This window comes from Ovis canadensis, chromosome 1 (genome assembly GCF_042477335.2).
Source record: "Ovis canadensis isolate MfBH-ARS-UI-01 breed Bighorn chromosome 1, ARS-UI_OviCan_v2, whole genome shotgun sequence".
NCBI lineage: Eukaryota > Metazoa > Chordata > Mammalia > Artiodactyla > Bovidae > Ovis > Ovis canadensis.
This window is the reverse complement of record NC_091245.1, coordinates 55039820-55057694: the sequence shown is the minus strand read 5'-3', so window position 1 is coordinate 55057694 and position 17875 is coordinate 55039820. Positions and strand designations below refer to the sequence as shown.

Below are 17875 nucleotides of genomic sequence, written 5' to 3'. Positions count from 1 at the left end.
AGAAACAAAGGGAGAAAAATCAAATCAATAAAATTAGAAATGAAGAGATCACAACAGACAACACAGAAATACAAAGGATCATAAGAGACTACTATCAGCAATTATATGCCAGTAAAATGGACAACTTGGAAGAAATGCTCAAATTCTTAGAAAAGTACCACTTCCCAAAACTGAACCAGGAAGAAACAGAAAATCTCAACAGATCCATCACAAGCACGGAAATTGAAACTGTAATCAGAAATCTTCCACCAACCAAAAGCCCAGGTCCAGATGGCTTCACAGCTGAATTCCACCAAAAATTTAGAGAAGAGTTAACACCTATCCTACTCAAATCTTCCAGAAAATTGCAGAGGAAGGTAAACTTCCAAACTCATTCTATGAGGCCACCATCACCCTAATGCCAAAACCTGACAAAGATGCCACAAAAAAATAAAACTACAGGCCAATATCACTGATGAACATAGATGCAAAAATCCTTAACAAAATTCTAGCAATCAGAATCCAACAACACATTAAAAAGATCATACACCATGACTAAGTGGGCTTTATCCCAGGGATGCAAGGAGTCGTCAATATCCATGAATCAATCAATGTAATACACCACACTAACAAATTGAAACATGAAAGCCATATGATTATCTCAATAGATGCAGAGAAAGCCTTTGACAAAATTCAACATCTATTTATGATAAAAACTCTCCAGAAAGCAGGAATAGAAGGAACTATACCTCAACATCATAAAAGCTATATATGACAAACCCAAAGCAAACATTATCCTCAATGGTGTAAAATTGAAAGCATTTCTTCTGAAAATGAAAGCATTTCAGGAACAAGACAAGGGTGCCCACTTTCACCACTACTATTCAACATACTTTTGGAAGTTTTGGCCACAGCAGTCAGAGCAGAGAAAGAAAAGGAATCCAAATTGGAAAAGAAGTAAAACTCTCACTGTTTGCAGATGACATGATCCTCTACATAGAAGACCCTAAAGACTCCACCAGAAAATTACTAGAGCTAATCAATGAATATAGTAAAGTTGCAGGATATAAAATCAACACACAGAAATCCCTTGCATTTCTATACACTAATAATGAGAAAATAGAGAAATTAAGGAAACAATTCCATTCACCATTGCAACAAAAAGAATAAAATACTTAGGACTATATCTACCTAAAGAAACTAAAGACTTATATACAGAAAACTATAAAACACTGGTGAAACAAATCAAAGAGGACACTAATAGATGGAGAAATAGACCATGTTCATGGATCGGAAGAATCGATATAGTGAAAATGAGTATACTACCCAAAGCAATTTATAGATTCAGTGCAATCCCTATGAAGCTACCAATGGTATTTTTCACAGAGCTAGAACAAATAATTTCACAGTTTGTATGGAAATACAAAAAACCGCTAATTGCCAAAGCAATCCTCAGAAAGAAGAATGGAACTGGAGGAATCAACCTGCCTGACTTCAGGCTCTACTACAAAGCCAGTCATCAAGACAGTATGGTACTGGCACAAAGACAGAAATATAGATAAATGGAACAAAATAGCCCAGAGATAAATCCACGCACCTATGGACCCCTTATCTTTGACAAAGGAGGCAAGAATATACAATGGATTAAAGACAATCTCTTTAACAAGTGGTGCTGGGAAAACTGGTCAAACACTTGTAAAAGAATGAAACTAGAACACTTTCTAACACCATACACAAAAATAAACTCAAAATGGATTAAAGATCTAAACGTAAGACCAGAAACTATAAAATTCCTAGAGGAGAACATAGGCAAAACACTCTCCGACATACATCAAAGCAGTATCCTCGATGACCCACCTCCCCGAATATTGGAAATAAAAGCAAAAATAAACAAATGGGACCTAATTAAACTTAAAAGCTTCTGCACAACAAAGGAAACTATAAGCAAGGTGAAAAGAGAGCCTTCAGAATGGGAGAAAATAATAGCAAATGAAGCAACTGACAACTAATCTCAAAAATATACAAGCAACTTACGCAGCTCAATTCCAGAAAAATAAAGGACCCAATCAAAAAGTGGGCCAAAGAACTAAATACACATTTCTCCAAAGAAGACATACGGATGGCTAACAAACACATGAAAAGATGCTCAACATCACTCATTATTAGAGAAATGCAAATCAAAACCACAATGAGGTACCACTTCACACCAGTCAGAATGGCTGCGATCCAAAAATCTGCAAGCAATAAATGCTGGAGAGGGTGTGGAGAAAAGGGAACCCTCCTACACTGTTGGTGGGAATGCAAACTAGTACAGCCACTATGGAGAACAGTGTGGAGATTCCTTAAAAAATTGCAAATAGAACTACCTTATGACCCAGCAATCCCACTGCTGGGCATACACACTGAGGAAACCAGAATTGAAAGAGACACATGTACCCCAATGTTCATCGCAGCACTGTTTATAATAGCCAGGACATGGAAACAACCTAGATGTCCATCAGCAGATGAATGGATAAGAAAGCTTTGGTACATATACACAATGGAGTATTACTCAGCCGTTAAAAAGAATTCATTTGAATCGGTTCTGATGAGATGGATGAAACTGGAGCCAATTATACAGAGTGAAGTAAGCCAGAAAGAAAAACACCAATACAGTATACTAACACATATATATGGAATTTAGGAAGATGGCAATGATGACCCTGTATGCAAGACAGGAAAAAAGACACAGATGTGTATAACGGACTTTTGGACTCAGAGGGAGAAGGAGAGGGTGGGATGATTTGGGAGAATGGGAATTCTAACATGTATACTATCATGTAAGAATTGAATCGCCCGTCTATGTCTGACGCAGGGTGCAGCATGCTTGGGGCTGGTGCATGGGGATGACCCAGAGAGATGTTATGGGGAGGGAGGTGGGAGGGGGGTTCATGTTTGGGAATGCATGTAAGAATTAAAGATTTTAAAATTAAAAAAAAAAAAACAACACACAATGAGGCACCATTTCACGCCAGTCAGAATGGCTGCAATCCAAAAGGCTACAAGCAATAAATGCTGGAGAGGGTGGGGAGAAAGGGGAACCCTCTTACCGTGTTGGTGTGAATGCAAACTAGTACAACCGCTATGGAGAACAGTGTGGAGATTCCTTAAAAAACTGGAAATAGAACTGCCTTATGATCCAGCAATCCCACTGCTGGGGAAACACATCAAGGAAACCAGAATTGAAAGAGATACATGTACCCCAATGTTCATTGCAGCACTGTTTATAATAGGCAGGACATGGAAACAACCTAGATGTCCATCAGCAGATGAATGGATAAGAAAGCTGTGGTACATATACACAATGGAGTATTACTTAGCCATTAAAAAGAATACATTTGAATCAGTTCTAATGAGGTGGATGAAACTGGAGCCTATTATACAGAGTGAAGTAAGCCAGAAAGGAAAACACCAATACAGTATACTAACACATATATATGGAATTTAGAAAGATGGTAACAATAACCCTGTATGCGAGACAGCAAAAGAGAGACAGATGTATAGAACAGTCTTTTGGACTCTGTGGGAGAGGGAGAGGGAGAGGGTGGGATGATTTGGGAGAATGGCATTGAAACATGTATAATATCATATAAGAAACTAATCGCCAGTGCAGGTTTGATGCATGATACTGGATGCTTGGGGCTGGTGCACTGGGACAACCCAGAGGGATGGTACGGGGAGGGAGGAGGGTGGGGGGTTCAGGATGGGGAACATGTGTACACTTGTGGTGGATTCATGTTGATGTATGGCAATACCAATACAATATTGTAAAGTAATTAACCTCCAATTAAAATAAATTTATATTAAAATTTTTTTTCCAAAAAAAAAAATGTACCTCCAGGTGTATGGAGGTGATCACTGGAAATATTAGGAGGATGTGGAAGTTGAAGTCAAGACTAGAAGTCTAGGCTTATGACAGGGCCTGACTGACTTCAAGGCTCAACTCATATTACCTTTTTCTCTACATCCTCCTTACTGGAGTCTCCTGTCTATATCACCTTGGTGGTTTGGTGCTCGTGTGTAATTCTGGCATGCTTCTTTTACAGATTAGATAGAGCTCACATTCCAAACTATACATTTCTTGAGAATGAACCATCTTTTTCATTTATATTTATCTCTGCAGCATCAAGTATTCCTGACAGGGTTCCTCAAGAAAATTACTTAAGACTCTTAGGCATCTTCATACTTAATTAATTTACTTCTCTTTGGTGGATCTAGAATGGTGGTGTTATGTGCCATTCTTGGGAGAATTGAGAAAATGGTTACTCAAATCATTTTCTGTAGGGCATTATTGTCTTACAGAACTCCAGATGAGAAAGGCAAGAATTTCACATATCCAAGATTATATATTCACTATTGCTTGAGGCCTTTTGTGCTTTAATTCATGTCATTTGTATTCTTTTGCCATTCTGATGTCCTTGAATACTTAATTTGCTATTGTCAATTTTCTTGTATTATAATTACTTGCTAACTGCAAAGCAGACTCATAATAACTCTTTGTTTATCTTTATAGTGAATAGTGGTGAAAATAGTAGAATAATCTTTGTAGTAGGCTTGGATATTGTTACTATTCGCTATGCTTTAACAGTAGGGGTTTATCTAAGTATTGTTTATTTGGTGCTCTGGTTTAAATCTTCTCTTTTGAATATATTGTTATTCATTAAAGGCCAGCAGTTTATCTTCTATGATCTTTTGAAAGGCTTTCAACTATAACTAATTTTGATTCCTCTTCTCTCTCTCTCATGAAATTATTCAGGAGACAAAGCATTATCTAACTGTGAACCTTACCACTCTTCGAGTATGGTGTTATGCTTGCAGCAAAGAAGTATTTTTGGATAGGAAATTAGGAACTCAGCCTTCATTACCTCATGTAAAACCACTTCACCAAATACAAGAAAATGGCGTACAGGTAATAATTTAAATCCATGGAATTGAAATATTAAATACTTTCAGAAAATAATTTCAGAGTTTGTCATGTAGCTGAAATTTTAAAGAACCCTACTTCATCTTTACTTTACCAGGTTTCCGCAATGTGCCTTTTTTCTTCAAATGAGAATCTGGCCTTTTTTCTTTTGTGGAATGATAGATTAGGGTAAAATTGAATCTCACACGTGTCTAAAAATAGAAAAGCACCTTATAGGTTTTAAAAACTTAAGCATCTGGCTCTAGGAGAGATGATGGGCCTTCTTTAATAGGCCCTAATTGAACTATCTTTTCCTCATTTCCCTCCCTGCTGCACTCCCATGTCTATTATTGTGAATGTTTTACTAATTTGTTGAAAACCAGATAGAATATATTAAAACTTAATATCAGTCTTTGACTACAAAATATGTGTGAACTTGCAAAGATTGCTCACTTAATTTTGAGAATTTTCAAGTTCTATAAAAATAGGAAAGGGAGGGACTTCCATGGCAGCCCAGTGATTAAGACTCCGTGCTTCCACTGCAGGGGGCATGGATTCAATTCTTGATGGGGAACCAAGATTCCACATGCCTTGCAGTGCCCCAGAGAAGAAAATAGGAGAGGGACATGGAAAAATAAGAGTAGTTGGTGTCTACTTACTCTAATCATCATTTGATCTGTTTTAGTTAACACGTCAATAGGGTTTTTTCCCTGTGGGTTATACAAATTACAGTGTATTTCTAGAATTGTGTTCTTTGATGCCAATTCTTAAGATTTTTTCTGTTGTATCTTTGTATTACATTCTGATGGTAGGAATTTGTGATAATAAATTTGTTTGCCTCACATATAATATAACCTAAAGTGACTAGATTTTAGACAAGGTATACTTGTTGCATTTCTAGTTTCACAGTTGAATGACTCTAGTTCATAAATCATCATTACTATTTCTCCCCTGATACCTATTTATCATCCAGAAATACGTTTTTTGGTTTTGTTAATGGCATGGTAGTTTGAAAAGAAGTTTGTGTGTACCCTCTTGTACTATTAACAAAAACGTGATAATTGAAAGTTTAATCACATGAGGAACTGATAACAGTTTATATTAATCAAAGAATAAGTGCAGATAGTCCACAAAAAAAGAAATACAAAAAAAACCACACATCAAGAAAATAATCATCACTAACTAACGAAAATGCCATTTATACCTGATAGATTACAATTGCAACTCTTTTTTTTAAGAAGTGACTTTTCAATATATATGTAACTTATTTTTCATTTATTATTTTATTTTTGGTTGCACTGGGTCTTCATTGGTATGAGAAGCCCAAGCACCACAAGGAAGAGTAGCCCCCGCTCACCACAACTAGAGAGAGCCTTTGCACAGTAACGAAGACCCAGTGCAACCCCTTAATGAATACTGAATCTGGTTGAATAAAAATACTGATACTTTTCTGATAGCTTGTAAATAACTTCTGGTGAGTTATTTTTATGACACATGAAAGACATGAATTTAACTTCATACAACTTCCCAGTGATCTTGTTGTTAAAGAAATTGCTCAGAAGAAAAAGTTATTCGTGCAGATTTCTTTAGTGATATAAAATTTATAGACTATTTGAACCCAGTTCATTAGAGCATTAATTACATGTTAACAGTATTGGAAATCAGTCAAATGTCATTAAGATTTTTCAAACCGTATTCTAGGAGGTAAGATTTTGAATGATTTTTTTCTAAAAACTGTTCTGCTGCTGCTGCTAAATCGCTTCAGTCGTGTCCGACTCTGTGCGACCCCGTAGACAGCAGCCCACTAGGCTCCTCTGTCCATGGAATTCTCCAGGCAAGAGTACTAGAGTGGGTTGTCATTTCCTCCTCCAATGCGTGAAAGTGAAAAGTGAAAGTGAAGTCACTCAGTCGTGTCTGACTCGTAGCAACCCCATGGACTGCAGCCTACCAGGCTCCTCCGTCCATGGGATTTTCCAGGCAAGAGTACTGGAGTGGGGTGCCTTTGCCTTCTCTGAAAAACTGTTCTACTTCTCTGTATTTCAATACAACCAAGTGAGAATATGGGCCTTCCCAAATGTCTAGTATCTACAAATGCCAGGAAGGTAAAGTATAAAATATGCATGTCATGTGGAAGAAGAATAGGCTGTAAAGTTTGAGAACCAGAGCATGTGCTGAATTGCATTCTGCTATTCAATTTCAGCCTCCCACGGAACTTTGCCAACTGGGTGCAATGTACTTTGAGATTCTTCTATTAGAAGAAAACTTGTAAATTTTTGAGTTTTTTTTAAAAATTTTTAATTGGAGGATAATTGCTTTACAATATTATGTTGGGTTTTGTCATGCAGCAGCGAAATTTGATTTTTTTATGTGAGCTCTCCCAATGTTTAAAGTGTTAGCTCAAAAGTTTTGCTTTTGTTTGGGTTTTTGGCCTTAAAAAAAAAAGGTTTTTTTATTTAAATAATATGGACTGGCATTTGACCAGCAAGTCACCAGTTGCAAACTCTTGAGTTAATCCAATTCTCAGGAATTAATTTTGGAACTTTAGAAAATATTTAAAACTATTTCGTATGCATAAAAGGATGCAAAATAACTTCAGTAAGAAGTATCGGGAGAGGACAGACTATAGAAGTCTACAGATCAGTTGAGTGAAAAATTTTGTAAAAATTTAACCTAAGAATTTGTTTAAGCCTGCTGTCTTTTCTGTTATCAAGGATTTTAAAATACCCAGTAACACAACATTAAAAACTCCTCTGGTTGCTGTCTTTGATGACCTGGATATAGAAGTAGAAGAAGAAGATGAACTTAAGGCAAGAGGTAAAATAATTCTCCTATATAACACATTCCTTTGTATGCCATTGCCTATTTCTTTAGGGAACTGTATTGTGAAAATTTCAAAGTCGAGGTGATAAGATAATTATAAAAATAAATTCTAGGAACCAAGCTATTTGTTAATGCTTTTTTAAAAAAAGTCACCTGTTTATATAATTAATGAAGGAGCATTTTAAGTTCTAATTTTTTAAATTCACTGCATTATGCATCATTTGAAAATACCAAGGAAATATCCTTTTGTTTTTAATGATGCATGAGTGAAAGTAATGCTAGTTGGCAATATTTGATTGTAAGAAATCAATCAAGTAATTGTATTATTTAAAAACTGAAATTTTACCTAGGAAAATTATTATTTGTGAAAAAAAGCAAACTGACAGTTTTGATACTTGGTTTCTCTGGCATCAGTTTACTAAAGCCCACAATATAAACTATCTGTATATATAGTTTTGTACAAACTTTTCTGTTTTATAATTCATATAAGGGAATCTTAGCCCATTAAGAGTATATCTAAATAATTTTCTGAAAATTATCACTTTGGTGTAAGTCTGACCCCTCTTTGAGTTATTCAAGTTGCTGCTATTTGTATTTTTATAATGTATTTTGTATTTCCCTACCATAGCTTAGGAACCATAATAATTAACTAGTTATATACTTAGTGAACACTCATAAAGTTGAGTCATTGGATTATTGAATGATGACATAACATAATTTTTCTTAATAGGTCTCACAGGTTTGAAAAATATTGGAAATACTTGTTATATGAATGCAGCTTTGCAGGCTCTTTCTAACTGGTAAGTAGAGAAATTAATTTTGTTAGTATAGTTGTTTAAAGTTATTCTTGGAGCAGAAAACTATGATGCTGTAGTATGCTTAGAAAAAAAAGAGAAGTGAGAGAGGGAAAATAAAGAAATATACTTTAATAGTAATATTGGAAAGTTAATAATTATATTCAGTCTCCCTAGCCAACTGGATTCCATGAATCCCTTGCTGTACCTCTTCCTCACCCCTCTCAACACATGAAATGCCTTCACTTAAATTATCTGGATTAACTAAAACCTAAATGTACAAATATTCCTGAAAAAGTTTTCCTCTTTCTTGTTAATTGACTCCTTGGGTAGAGTAAGCAACAGACTGCGTTGGGACATAATCCATTGTTGTCCCCATAGGGTTACTAATCTGTGCCTGTGGTTTCCTAAGAGTGCTGGTCCTGGCTTAGCTCCTAGGGAGTTGTGCGTCTTTGAGGAAGTTGTTTGTTTTTACATCTAGAAAAGGAGGAGCTTGAACTAATTCTTCTGATCACTTTTCATTCAGAGATCCTAGGAAAATATTTTATATTTTTCTATAGGTGGAAAGTCTCTAATAAAGCAGTTAGGCTTTTTTGTTTGTTTGTTTTCCCTCAATCTTAGTCCTGTGAAGGAGGTAGATGCAGTATGAAATGTTCTGTAGATGATCACCCAGGGAAGAGAGGGAAAGTCATAGAATCAAGTTCTGATGAACCCTAATATTTAGACACCTGATTAGAGCAGAAAAAAATAATAAAGAGGGGAAAGAGTTGCCAGAGAGGTAAAGAACGAAAGTAGAAAAGTGATCTGACAGCGTTGAGGACTCTAATGTTGTGGGTCAAATCTGCTGATGTGCTCAGCAAAATAATGAGGAAATGAATGTGAAGCTGTAAAAGGAAGCAAAGAAATAATAGATACAGTGCTTTATTTGTCATACTTCAGTGAATGGCTAGAAGTCAATCAGTATTAAGCTTTGACTCAATTCTAAAATTCCTTTTTTTTTTAAAACTAGCCCGCCTTTGACACAGTTTTTTCTTGATTGTGGAGGACTGGCTCGAACAGATAAGAAACCAGCTATTTGTAAAAGTTATCTCAAACTAATGACAGAGCTCTGGCATAAAAGCAGGTATGTACCTATTATGTTTATTTTCTTTTATTATATTTTAAACTGAATATTGTAAATATTTGCACGTGCATTTATAGAGATGTAAAAAGTAGAGGAGAAACAGATTGAGGCATTCAATTTTGGCCACATTACATTTGACAGTGAACATCCAATTGAAGTATCCGGACTGGAGATAAAATGTTGAACTTCTGCAGTTGCTGTTACACGTCTGAATTTTGTAGACATTCTCACAATGCTAAAATCAGACCATAGAGATATATAAGAATGTTTATTTTTCTCCTTATATTTATTTGCTCTAAGTGTAGCATTAGAAGAGTAACTGTCTGCTATAAAGTTTTTTGTATTACAACTCTTAGTCATTTATCCCTATTGGGTATTACCTGGCTCTAATGTTTCCAAGTTCCTTACTCTGTACCTAGAACTTGAGCTTAACTGCTATGTTTAAGTTTCTTTGCTCTGAAACTATGAACTTGATATTCTTAAAAGTTTACTAAACTTCAGAAGTGTCATAGTACGGGGTTCTAGATGATTAAATCTCTTATGGTTTACTTTTCATTTTTGTTTTCATGGGTATTTGATAACTGGTTTAAAGTTTTTATTTAGGTAGTGTACTAGGTATCCTTATCTTAATTTTTCCAGGAATTTTAAGTAATTAAAATATTATTTTAAGTAACTAGTATTTTTTGAAAAATCGTATGGTAGAGCATAGTCATTTCTTTAGGGGAGAGAGGAATAAATTATAGCTTAAATATAAAAACTAAGCTATTTTCATGAACTTTTGAAGCTTAATACTGGGCCACTTTGAATGATTTTTTGAAACATGAACACTTTTCAGTTTGACTCTTTGAATTTTTGAATTCTCATTTCTAAAATAAAAATTAGAGCCTTCCCTTGTCGTCCAGTGGTTAGGACACTCAGTTTCCAGTGCAGGGTTGGATTCCCTAGTCAGAAAACTAAGATCCCACATGCTACAAGGCATAGTCAAAAATACATTAAAAAAAAAAATTGCTGGATACTTAAAAAAAAAAAAACTAACTAAAAATCACAAGTTTCTTCCTAAAAATGTTTTCTTCCTCAGACCAGGATCAGTTGTGCCTACTACTCTGTTTCAAGGAATTAAAACTGTAAATCCAACATTTCGGGGGTATTCTCAGCAGGTAGGTCTTTATTGCTTAGAAATTTTAAATTTGGGGGTGTGTAAATATGCCAGTATTTTCTAGTGCTTTTAGCTTTGAAAAGTTGTGCATCCAGAGATAAATTTTTACTTATATTTTCTGTATTTTATAATTAAATATTTTAATACTGTCATTTATTTCACATTACAATATGATCCAAATTTAATTTTTCACTCAGCTAACAAATGTAGCAAACAACAGATTTTAAGAATTTTCTTAACCTATTTTTAAAAGTTTCTTCTTCATTAATTTTTGTGCTTACATTAATGTATAATAGGTCTATTTGTGGACTTTCTAATCTACTTCATTGACCTGTAATTTTTTTTAATTGATACCAGTGGCAGTTTCAATTATTGTTGTTTTATGTAATATTTTTTCACGTTAATACCTAATCCTCACATATGTTTCCTTTTTTCAAAGAAATACCTGTTCCCTATTAACTTTTTCTTGTACAAATTCCTGTATCATAGGGACTTCCTTGGTGGTCCGGGGGCTAAGACTGTGTGCTCCCAGTGCAGGGGGCCCAGATTTGATCTCTGGTCAGGGAACTAGATCCTACATGCTGCAGCAGAGTTTGCATGTTATAACTAAAAAAAAAAACTCCCATTAGGGAATGCATGTACACCCGTGGTGGATTCATGTCAATGTATGGCAAAACCAATACAGTATTGTAAAGTAAAATAAAGTAAAAATAAAAATTAAAAAAAAAAATTTTTTTTAAATCTCACATAAGGTCCCAAGTGCCTCAGCTAAGACCCAGTGAAAGAAAAAAGTGAAAGTGAAAGTCTCTCAGTTGTGTCTGACTCTTTGCAACCCCATGGACTTCTCATGGACCCCATGAAATTCTCCAGGCCAGAATACTGGAGTGGGTAGCCGTTCCCTTCTCCAGGGGATCTTCCCAACCCAGTGATCGAACCCATGTCTCCCTCATTACAGGCAGATTCTTTACTAGCTGAGCCGCAAGGGAAACCCAAGAATACTGGAGTGGGTAGCCTATCCCTTCTCCAGCGGATCCTCCTAATCCAGGAGGTCTCCTGCATTGCAGGTGGATTCAGACCCGGTACAGCCAAAGAATTAATACATAAATTTGTTTTGAAAAGTTCCTGGATCACAGACACTGATTTAGTAGATGTAACTTGGGGGCTATGAATTTGTATTTTTGATAAACATTCTAGATTGATCGAGGATTTTGAGATACAGTACAAAATTAGATAAAGCTTTAATTTTAAGCCAGACATACTTGAATTTGATATCTCTCTGAATTCTTATTGTCTGATGAGATAAATCCACATTTTCTTTACACCTTACTCCTCAAGTTTTTTTTTCAGTAACAGCAGTACTAAAGCTACTTTCAGATCATCTTCAGCCTTTTGTTCTTTTTTTTTAGTTTTTCTTGAAATACATCTTCAGTTTTTCGTTAATTTTGTTTTCTAACTTTTTTTTTTTGTTTTTTAACTTTTTAGAACTTAGAACATCCTATCCCTCCAGTGCCCTATGTTCTGTGAAGTTGTATGTCCACACTGTAATGCTACACATGTAGAAATCAATTGCTAACCACGTTTTGTCTCTCAAGTCTTTCTCTCAAGTTTCTGCATACACTGTTTTTAATGAAATGGTACTATCTGTGTTGCTTACATATAATAGGATGCTCAAGAATTCCTTCGATGTTTAATGGATCTGCTTCATGAAGAACTGAAAGAACAAGTCATGGAAGTAGAAGAGGATCCTCAAACTATAATGACTGAAGAGACTATGGAGGAAGACAAGAGCCAATCAGATGTAGATTTTCAGTCCTGCGAATCTTGTAGCAGCAGTGATAAAGCTGAAAATGAAAATGGCTCTAGAAGCTTTTCTGAAGATAATAATGAGACAACAATGTTAATTCAGGATGATGAGAACAATTCAGAAATGTCAAAAGACTGGCAAAAAGAGAAGATGTGCAACAAGATTAATAAAGTAAATTCTGAAGGAGAATTAGATAAAGATAGAGACTCTGTATCTGAAACAGCTGATTTGAACAACCAGGAAACTGTCAAAGTGCAAATACACAGCAGAGCTTCAGGTGACAATTTTTATAATTTGCAAATGATAGTGTTTCATTTGTGGACAAAGGGTGCAAGATATGTGTTCAAGATTATATTTGTAATTTTACTGTTTTCTAAAATTAATATTTTGTGTGCAGTTCGTGACCTTATAGTTCAGCCATACTAATTTAAAGAAGTAGGGAGGGACTTTCCCTGGCAGCCCAGTGGTTAAGACTCTGTGCTTCCACTACAGGGAGTATAGGTTCTATCCCTGTTTGGGGATCTGAGATCCCACATGCTGCGTGGTACAGCCAAAAAATAAAAGAGGGAATTAAATAGATGTTACTTTTGCGCTTTCTAACTAGTAGCTGCTGCTGCTGCTAAGTCACTTCAATTGTGTCCGACTCTGTGTGACCCCATAGACAGCAGCCCACAAGGCTCCCCCATCCCTGGGATTCTCCAGGCAAGACACTGGAGTGATCTAATTAGTAGAGTTTAGTACTATTTGCATGTGAGTATTAAGTTGGTGTCATTTAAAGCAGATTTGTAAAAGAGCAAAATAATCAAAATTGTAGACTCTTAGATTTAGATTGCTGTCATTGGAGTCATGTCAGTTACAAAATGTGTGTGCTTGGCATAGGAGTGTAATGTATTACAATGAAGTCTGTTTTGATAGGGTTATACCACAGTACTGGTCACTATTCTTTTGAGAAAGAGCAAGTGGCCAAATGAAAGAGAGTTGAGTTGTTTTGCATTTTACATTTATTTTTTCTTGGGTTAACTTGTCTTAGCTTAATGTGGTATTTAATTCTCCAAAGCACATAAAATCAAACCGTCAGAGGTTCAGATTCTCTGATCTTAAAATAAATGGGAGACAAGGAACATAAAAAATTTATCTTCTATAACTACTGAATAGTGGGCAGTACTAAATTTACTAAGGTTTTTGAATGAACACAACTTTTTTCTGGAGAAGAAGGATATTTCCTTAACCACGGGAATACTCGTGGTTCAGTGCATTAATACTTGTGCAGTAATACTTGTGTGCAGTGCATAAATGCCTTCTAGTCAAGAAAATGTGTCAGGCCCCTTGATTATACTGACATAATGTTTAGAAGTCTAGATGTGGTTAGAAGTTGTTTAATCATTAGTTATGTAAAATATCAGTATTGAAAGACTTAGCGTCTGCTATCTAGCCTTTCCTCATGAAAAACCTAATCAAGTGACCTACTAGTTCTTTATTGTTCCATAACAAGTCTATTACAATTAGTAACTAATTGATGACCTAGATCAGGGTTCTGAGCTTTTACATTTTCTGATTAAAAAATGTAACAAAGATGATATATGACACACAAAACCTAAAATATATACCATCTGGTCTTTTGTAGGGATCATTTGCTAATCCCTGACCTTCCCTGACCTAGATTGTGTTAACTTTATTCCCTTCTAAAAGTCCTAGAGTGAGTCTCCTCCTCTCCTCCTATTTTCTTCCCCTAGTATTATCAGTCTACTTTTAATCATGGTTGAGATAATAATGAGAAATGCCTCTGTGAAAATCGTAAAAGTCATTTCTTGTGCATTATCTGGAAAAATCTCTGAAATCATTCTGTTTCAGCATCTGTTATGTACACTTCTCTTTTCTTCATTCAAATGCTTTTTTAGCAGTCTCTCGCCATGAAACATATGTTATATACTAGGAATCCAACAGCAAATCAAGATAGCTCTCACAGCACTTATATTTTCTTGATTCATAATTTAATTCTCAAAAAAAGATGTTTTTTCTGACAGAGGGTTTTATTTCCTTTTATTACAGTAAGAATAAAATAATTTATAATTATTTCATACCTAAATTTCTTCCTGGATTTTGATTACTATGTTAGTTTGGGAAGATAATCTCTTTTTCTCCCATATGGTTTTAAAGCTTTCTAAAAACTGCCCCAATTTGCTTTAGTTTTTTAAATACTAAATTAGGACAAATACAGTCCTCTTCCGCTTTATAGTTCCACTGCACACTTTCTGTATTCCCTACAACAGTAATGTGTTATGAACATTAATTGAACTCTTAGGGGGAAAATCACTGTTACTCACTAAGCAAGCATAATGTCTGTTGTGTACTTCACCTGACATTTATTACTGTGAATTGTGTTCAAAATCTCAAATGAAAAAAGCTTTCTTTGACAGGTGGAATAATTTTACTATTTAAGGTAATAATACAAATTTTAAATATTACAGAATATATTACTGATGTCCATTTGAATGACCTGTCTACACCACAGATCCTCCCATCAAATGAAGGTGTTAATCCACGATTATCAGCAAGCCCTCCTAAATCAGGCAATTTGTGGCCAGGATTGCCACCCACACACAAAAAAGGTAGAAGTTTCAGTTACTCAGGTTCCTTTGCTTTGATAGTTTAAAGTGTTAATTATGAAATATTATTCAGGCTTTTTAAAATTGACAGCATCATTTTATACAGCCATAATTTAAAATATTTTTGTGTGTGTGGCACAAATTTATGTATGACAGAGTTTACTCTTTTGGCATAGGGTTCTGAGTTTCAGCGCATGCATAGATTGTTAGAACCACCACCACAAACACAGTGTAGAACAGTTCCAGCTCCCCAAAGAAGTCCCTCATAGTACTGTTTCATCCATAGTACTATTCCATTCCCTCCCAAAGCCCCAGCCCTATCTGTTCTTTATTCCTGTTGTTTTTCCTTTTCCAGAATGTCATATACATGTAATCATAAAGAACATAGTCTTTTGAAATAGGCTGCTTTCACTTAGCTTAATGCATTTGAGATACAGTCACATTACATGTCTGAATAGTCCTTTTTTATTACTTAATATTTCATTGTGTGACTATGCTGTGTAATACACTGAACTCAGTGAGTGCATATACTCACTGAAGGATATTTGAATTTGTTTCCAGTATTTGGCAGTTACAAATAAATATTTATGTACTAGTTTCTGTATGAACATGAATTGTCACTTGTTCAGGATAAACACCTGGATGTAGGATGATTGGGTTTTATGTTAGTTTTATGCTTAATGTTGCGTGAAGTTAGAGTCTTTATGACTTTGTGTTAGAATTATTTAAAGACATCAAAGACATAAAAAGCATGATCCATAAATTTAAAAAAATTAAAATCTTTTTTGGCAAAATTATTAAGAGAATGAAAAGATTGGGAGAAAATATTTGTAAATCACATAGCTGACAGAGGACTTGTATCTAGAATATATAAAGACCTCTAAAAAACTTAATAGAATCCTTTCTTCAAATAAAGCCTTACTTGGAAGCAACAACAAATAAGTAAAAGCAAAACTGTTTTGGTTGAAGTCAAGATGGGGAGACTGAACCCTTTCTATTTCATCACGGTTTCTCTTTGAGGATTTTTGGTTGTTTTTTGTGTTTTCTTTAGGTAGTGCTCTTGAATGGTATTTTGACAGATTTTTTTCAGCAGAGTAATTTTGCTGTTAATAGTTTCAGAAAAAGTGTAAAGGAACTATTTTGATTTCTAAAAGAAAAAATTATTCTGTACTTGTTTTTCAATCCTAGTTCAATCTGCATTATCTCCAAAGAGAAAAAAACAGCACAAGAAATACCGAAGTGTTATTTCAGACATATTTGATGGAACAATCATTAGTTCAGTTCAGTGTCTCACTTGTGACAGGGTGAGTATGTGAGGATTATAATACACAGGAAATTTCTTTCAAATGCTTTTTAAAAAACTGACAAGATGGTGTGAGTAGTTTTAATTCCTTCTCTTTGCTATTGATGATTATACATGTATTTCAGGTGTTTGCATAAGTATAAATTGATTCTAAGAGTAGAACTTGTTTTTTGGAAGTAAAGCAACATACTTTTTTAAGGATGGGTCTTGACTTGTCATTGAACAGGCATACATTAGTAGGAAGAATTAACTCCGTTCTTCGTCTCTGGTCACAAATAAAGGAGTATGTTGCTCAGCAACCAGAATTTGAAACACATGCATATTCTCCCAAGGCTGATGAAATTAGTAGGAAACAGTTGTTACTGACTTGTACAAGGCTATGAATGTATCATCTCACTTGGTTGTATGATTTGTAAATATTTTCTCATGTTAAGATTGGATTCAGATAATAAAAGTAGTATCAGGTGTATACAGAAGAGCATAAATTAATATCATCATGAGATTTTTAATAATACCTCTAAATTCCTGAATTTCTTAGAGGTTTTAAGAATGGTTTTACTTCAGTATAGTGATGAATATAATTAAATGTAAAATGACATATCTCAAAATTAAGAAATAACCCCAAGAAGGTTTTCTGTTATTGTGTTAGAATTAAGTCAAATCTAAGGGTTTTCAATAGTCTATTTTAGTATCAGTTATTTAAATAGAATTATCCTGAAATATTTTCAGCTGTTTAGGTTTTGCATCTTGTTTTTTAAACTACACTGAATAACTATCACTAGAGGTCATTTTCAAAAATAAATGCAGTAGTGATAAACAGTTTGAACCTCAAGCTACAGTGGCTGGGTATGAGGTACTTCTATTTACCACTGTGTTCTCGGCTAATGGGGATGTTAGTAGTTATAGTTTGTGTGAAGATTAAATTTAGAACAGTTCTTGGTACAAAGCAGTTTTGCTTTAGTTGTTACTATTTTTGCTTTGTTACTACTATAAAAAGCAGTTTGGTGTTTTGGTTTTTTTCCTTATTATAATTTGCTTGGATCTTTGCCGTCTAAAATCTGTCCTCAGGTGTTTGTGCTGGATTATTTTCATCCCATTCTTAAAACACAAAACAATTTTAGGTGTCTGTAACCCTCGAGACCTTTCAAGATCTGTCCTTGCCGATTCCTGGCAAGGAAGACCTTGCTAAGCTGCATTCATCAAGCCATCCAACATCTATAGTCAAAGCAGGATCATGTGGCGAAGCATATGCTCCACAAGGGTGGATAGCTTTTTTCATGGAGTATGTGAAGAGGTATGTGTGCATTTTCTTTGTTACTAGTTCATTGTTAAAACGCTGTTTCTGCTG

General features: G+C 34.9%; 1 protein-coding gene across 8 annotated transcripts in view; it reads left to right on the top strand.

The window, feature by feature from the left end:
* USP33 (ubiquitin specific peptidase 33) overlaps positions 1–17875 on the top strand; it is a 64059-nt gene that overhangs the window by 26611 nt on the left and 19573 nt on the right. For 4 of the 8 annotated variants that reach the window (XM_069595102.1, XM_069595100.1, XM_069595103.1 and 1 more), the window contains 9 exons: positions 4775–4927; positions 7633–7735; positions 8472–8541; positions 9545–9658; positions 10737–10815; positions 12478–12895; positions 15087–15227; positions 16413–16528; positions 17649–17821. In XM_069595102.1, coding sequence (XP_069451203.1) covers positions 4775–4927; positions 7633–7735; positions 8472–8541; positions 9545–9658; positions 10737–10815; positions 12478–12895; positions 15087–15227; positions 16413–16528; positions 17649–17821 — 1367 coding nt within the window. The remainder of the gene's footprint in view (positions 1–4774; positions 4928–7632; positions 7736–8471; positions 8542–9544; positions 9659–10736; positions 10816–12477; positions 12896–15086; positions 15228–16412; positions 16529–17648; positions 17822–17875) is intronic. The other 4 variants (XM_069595107.1, XM_069595126.1, XM_069595134.1 and 1 more) reach the window with 1 other exon arrangement.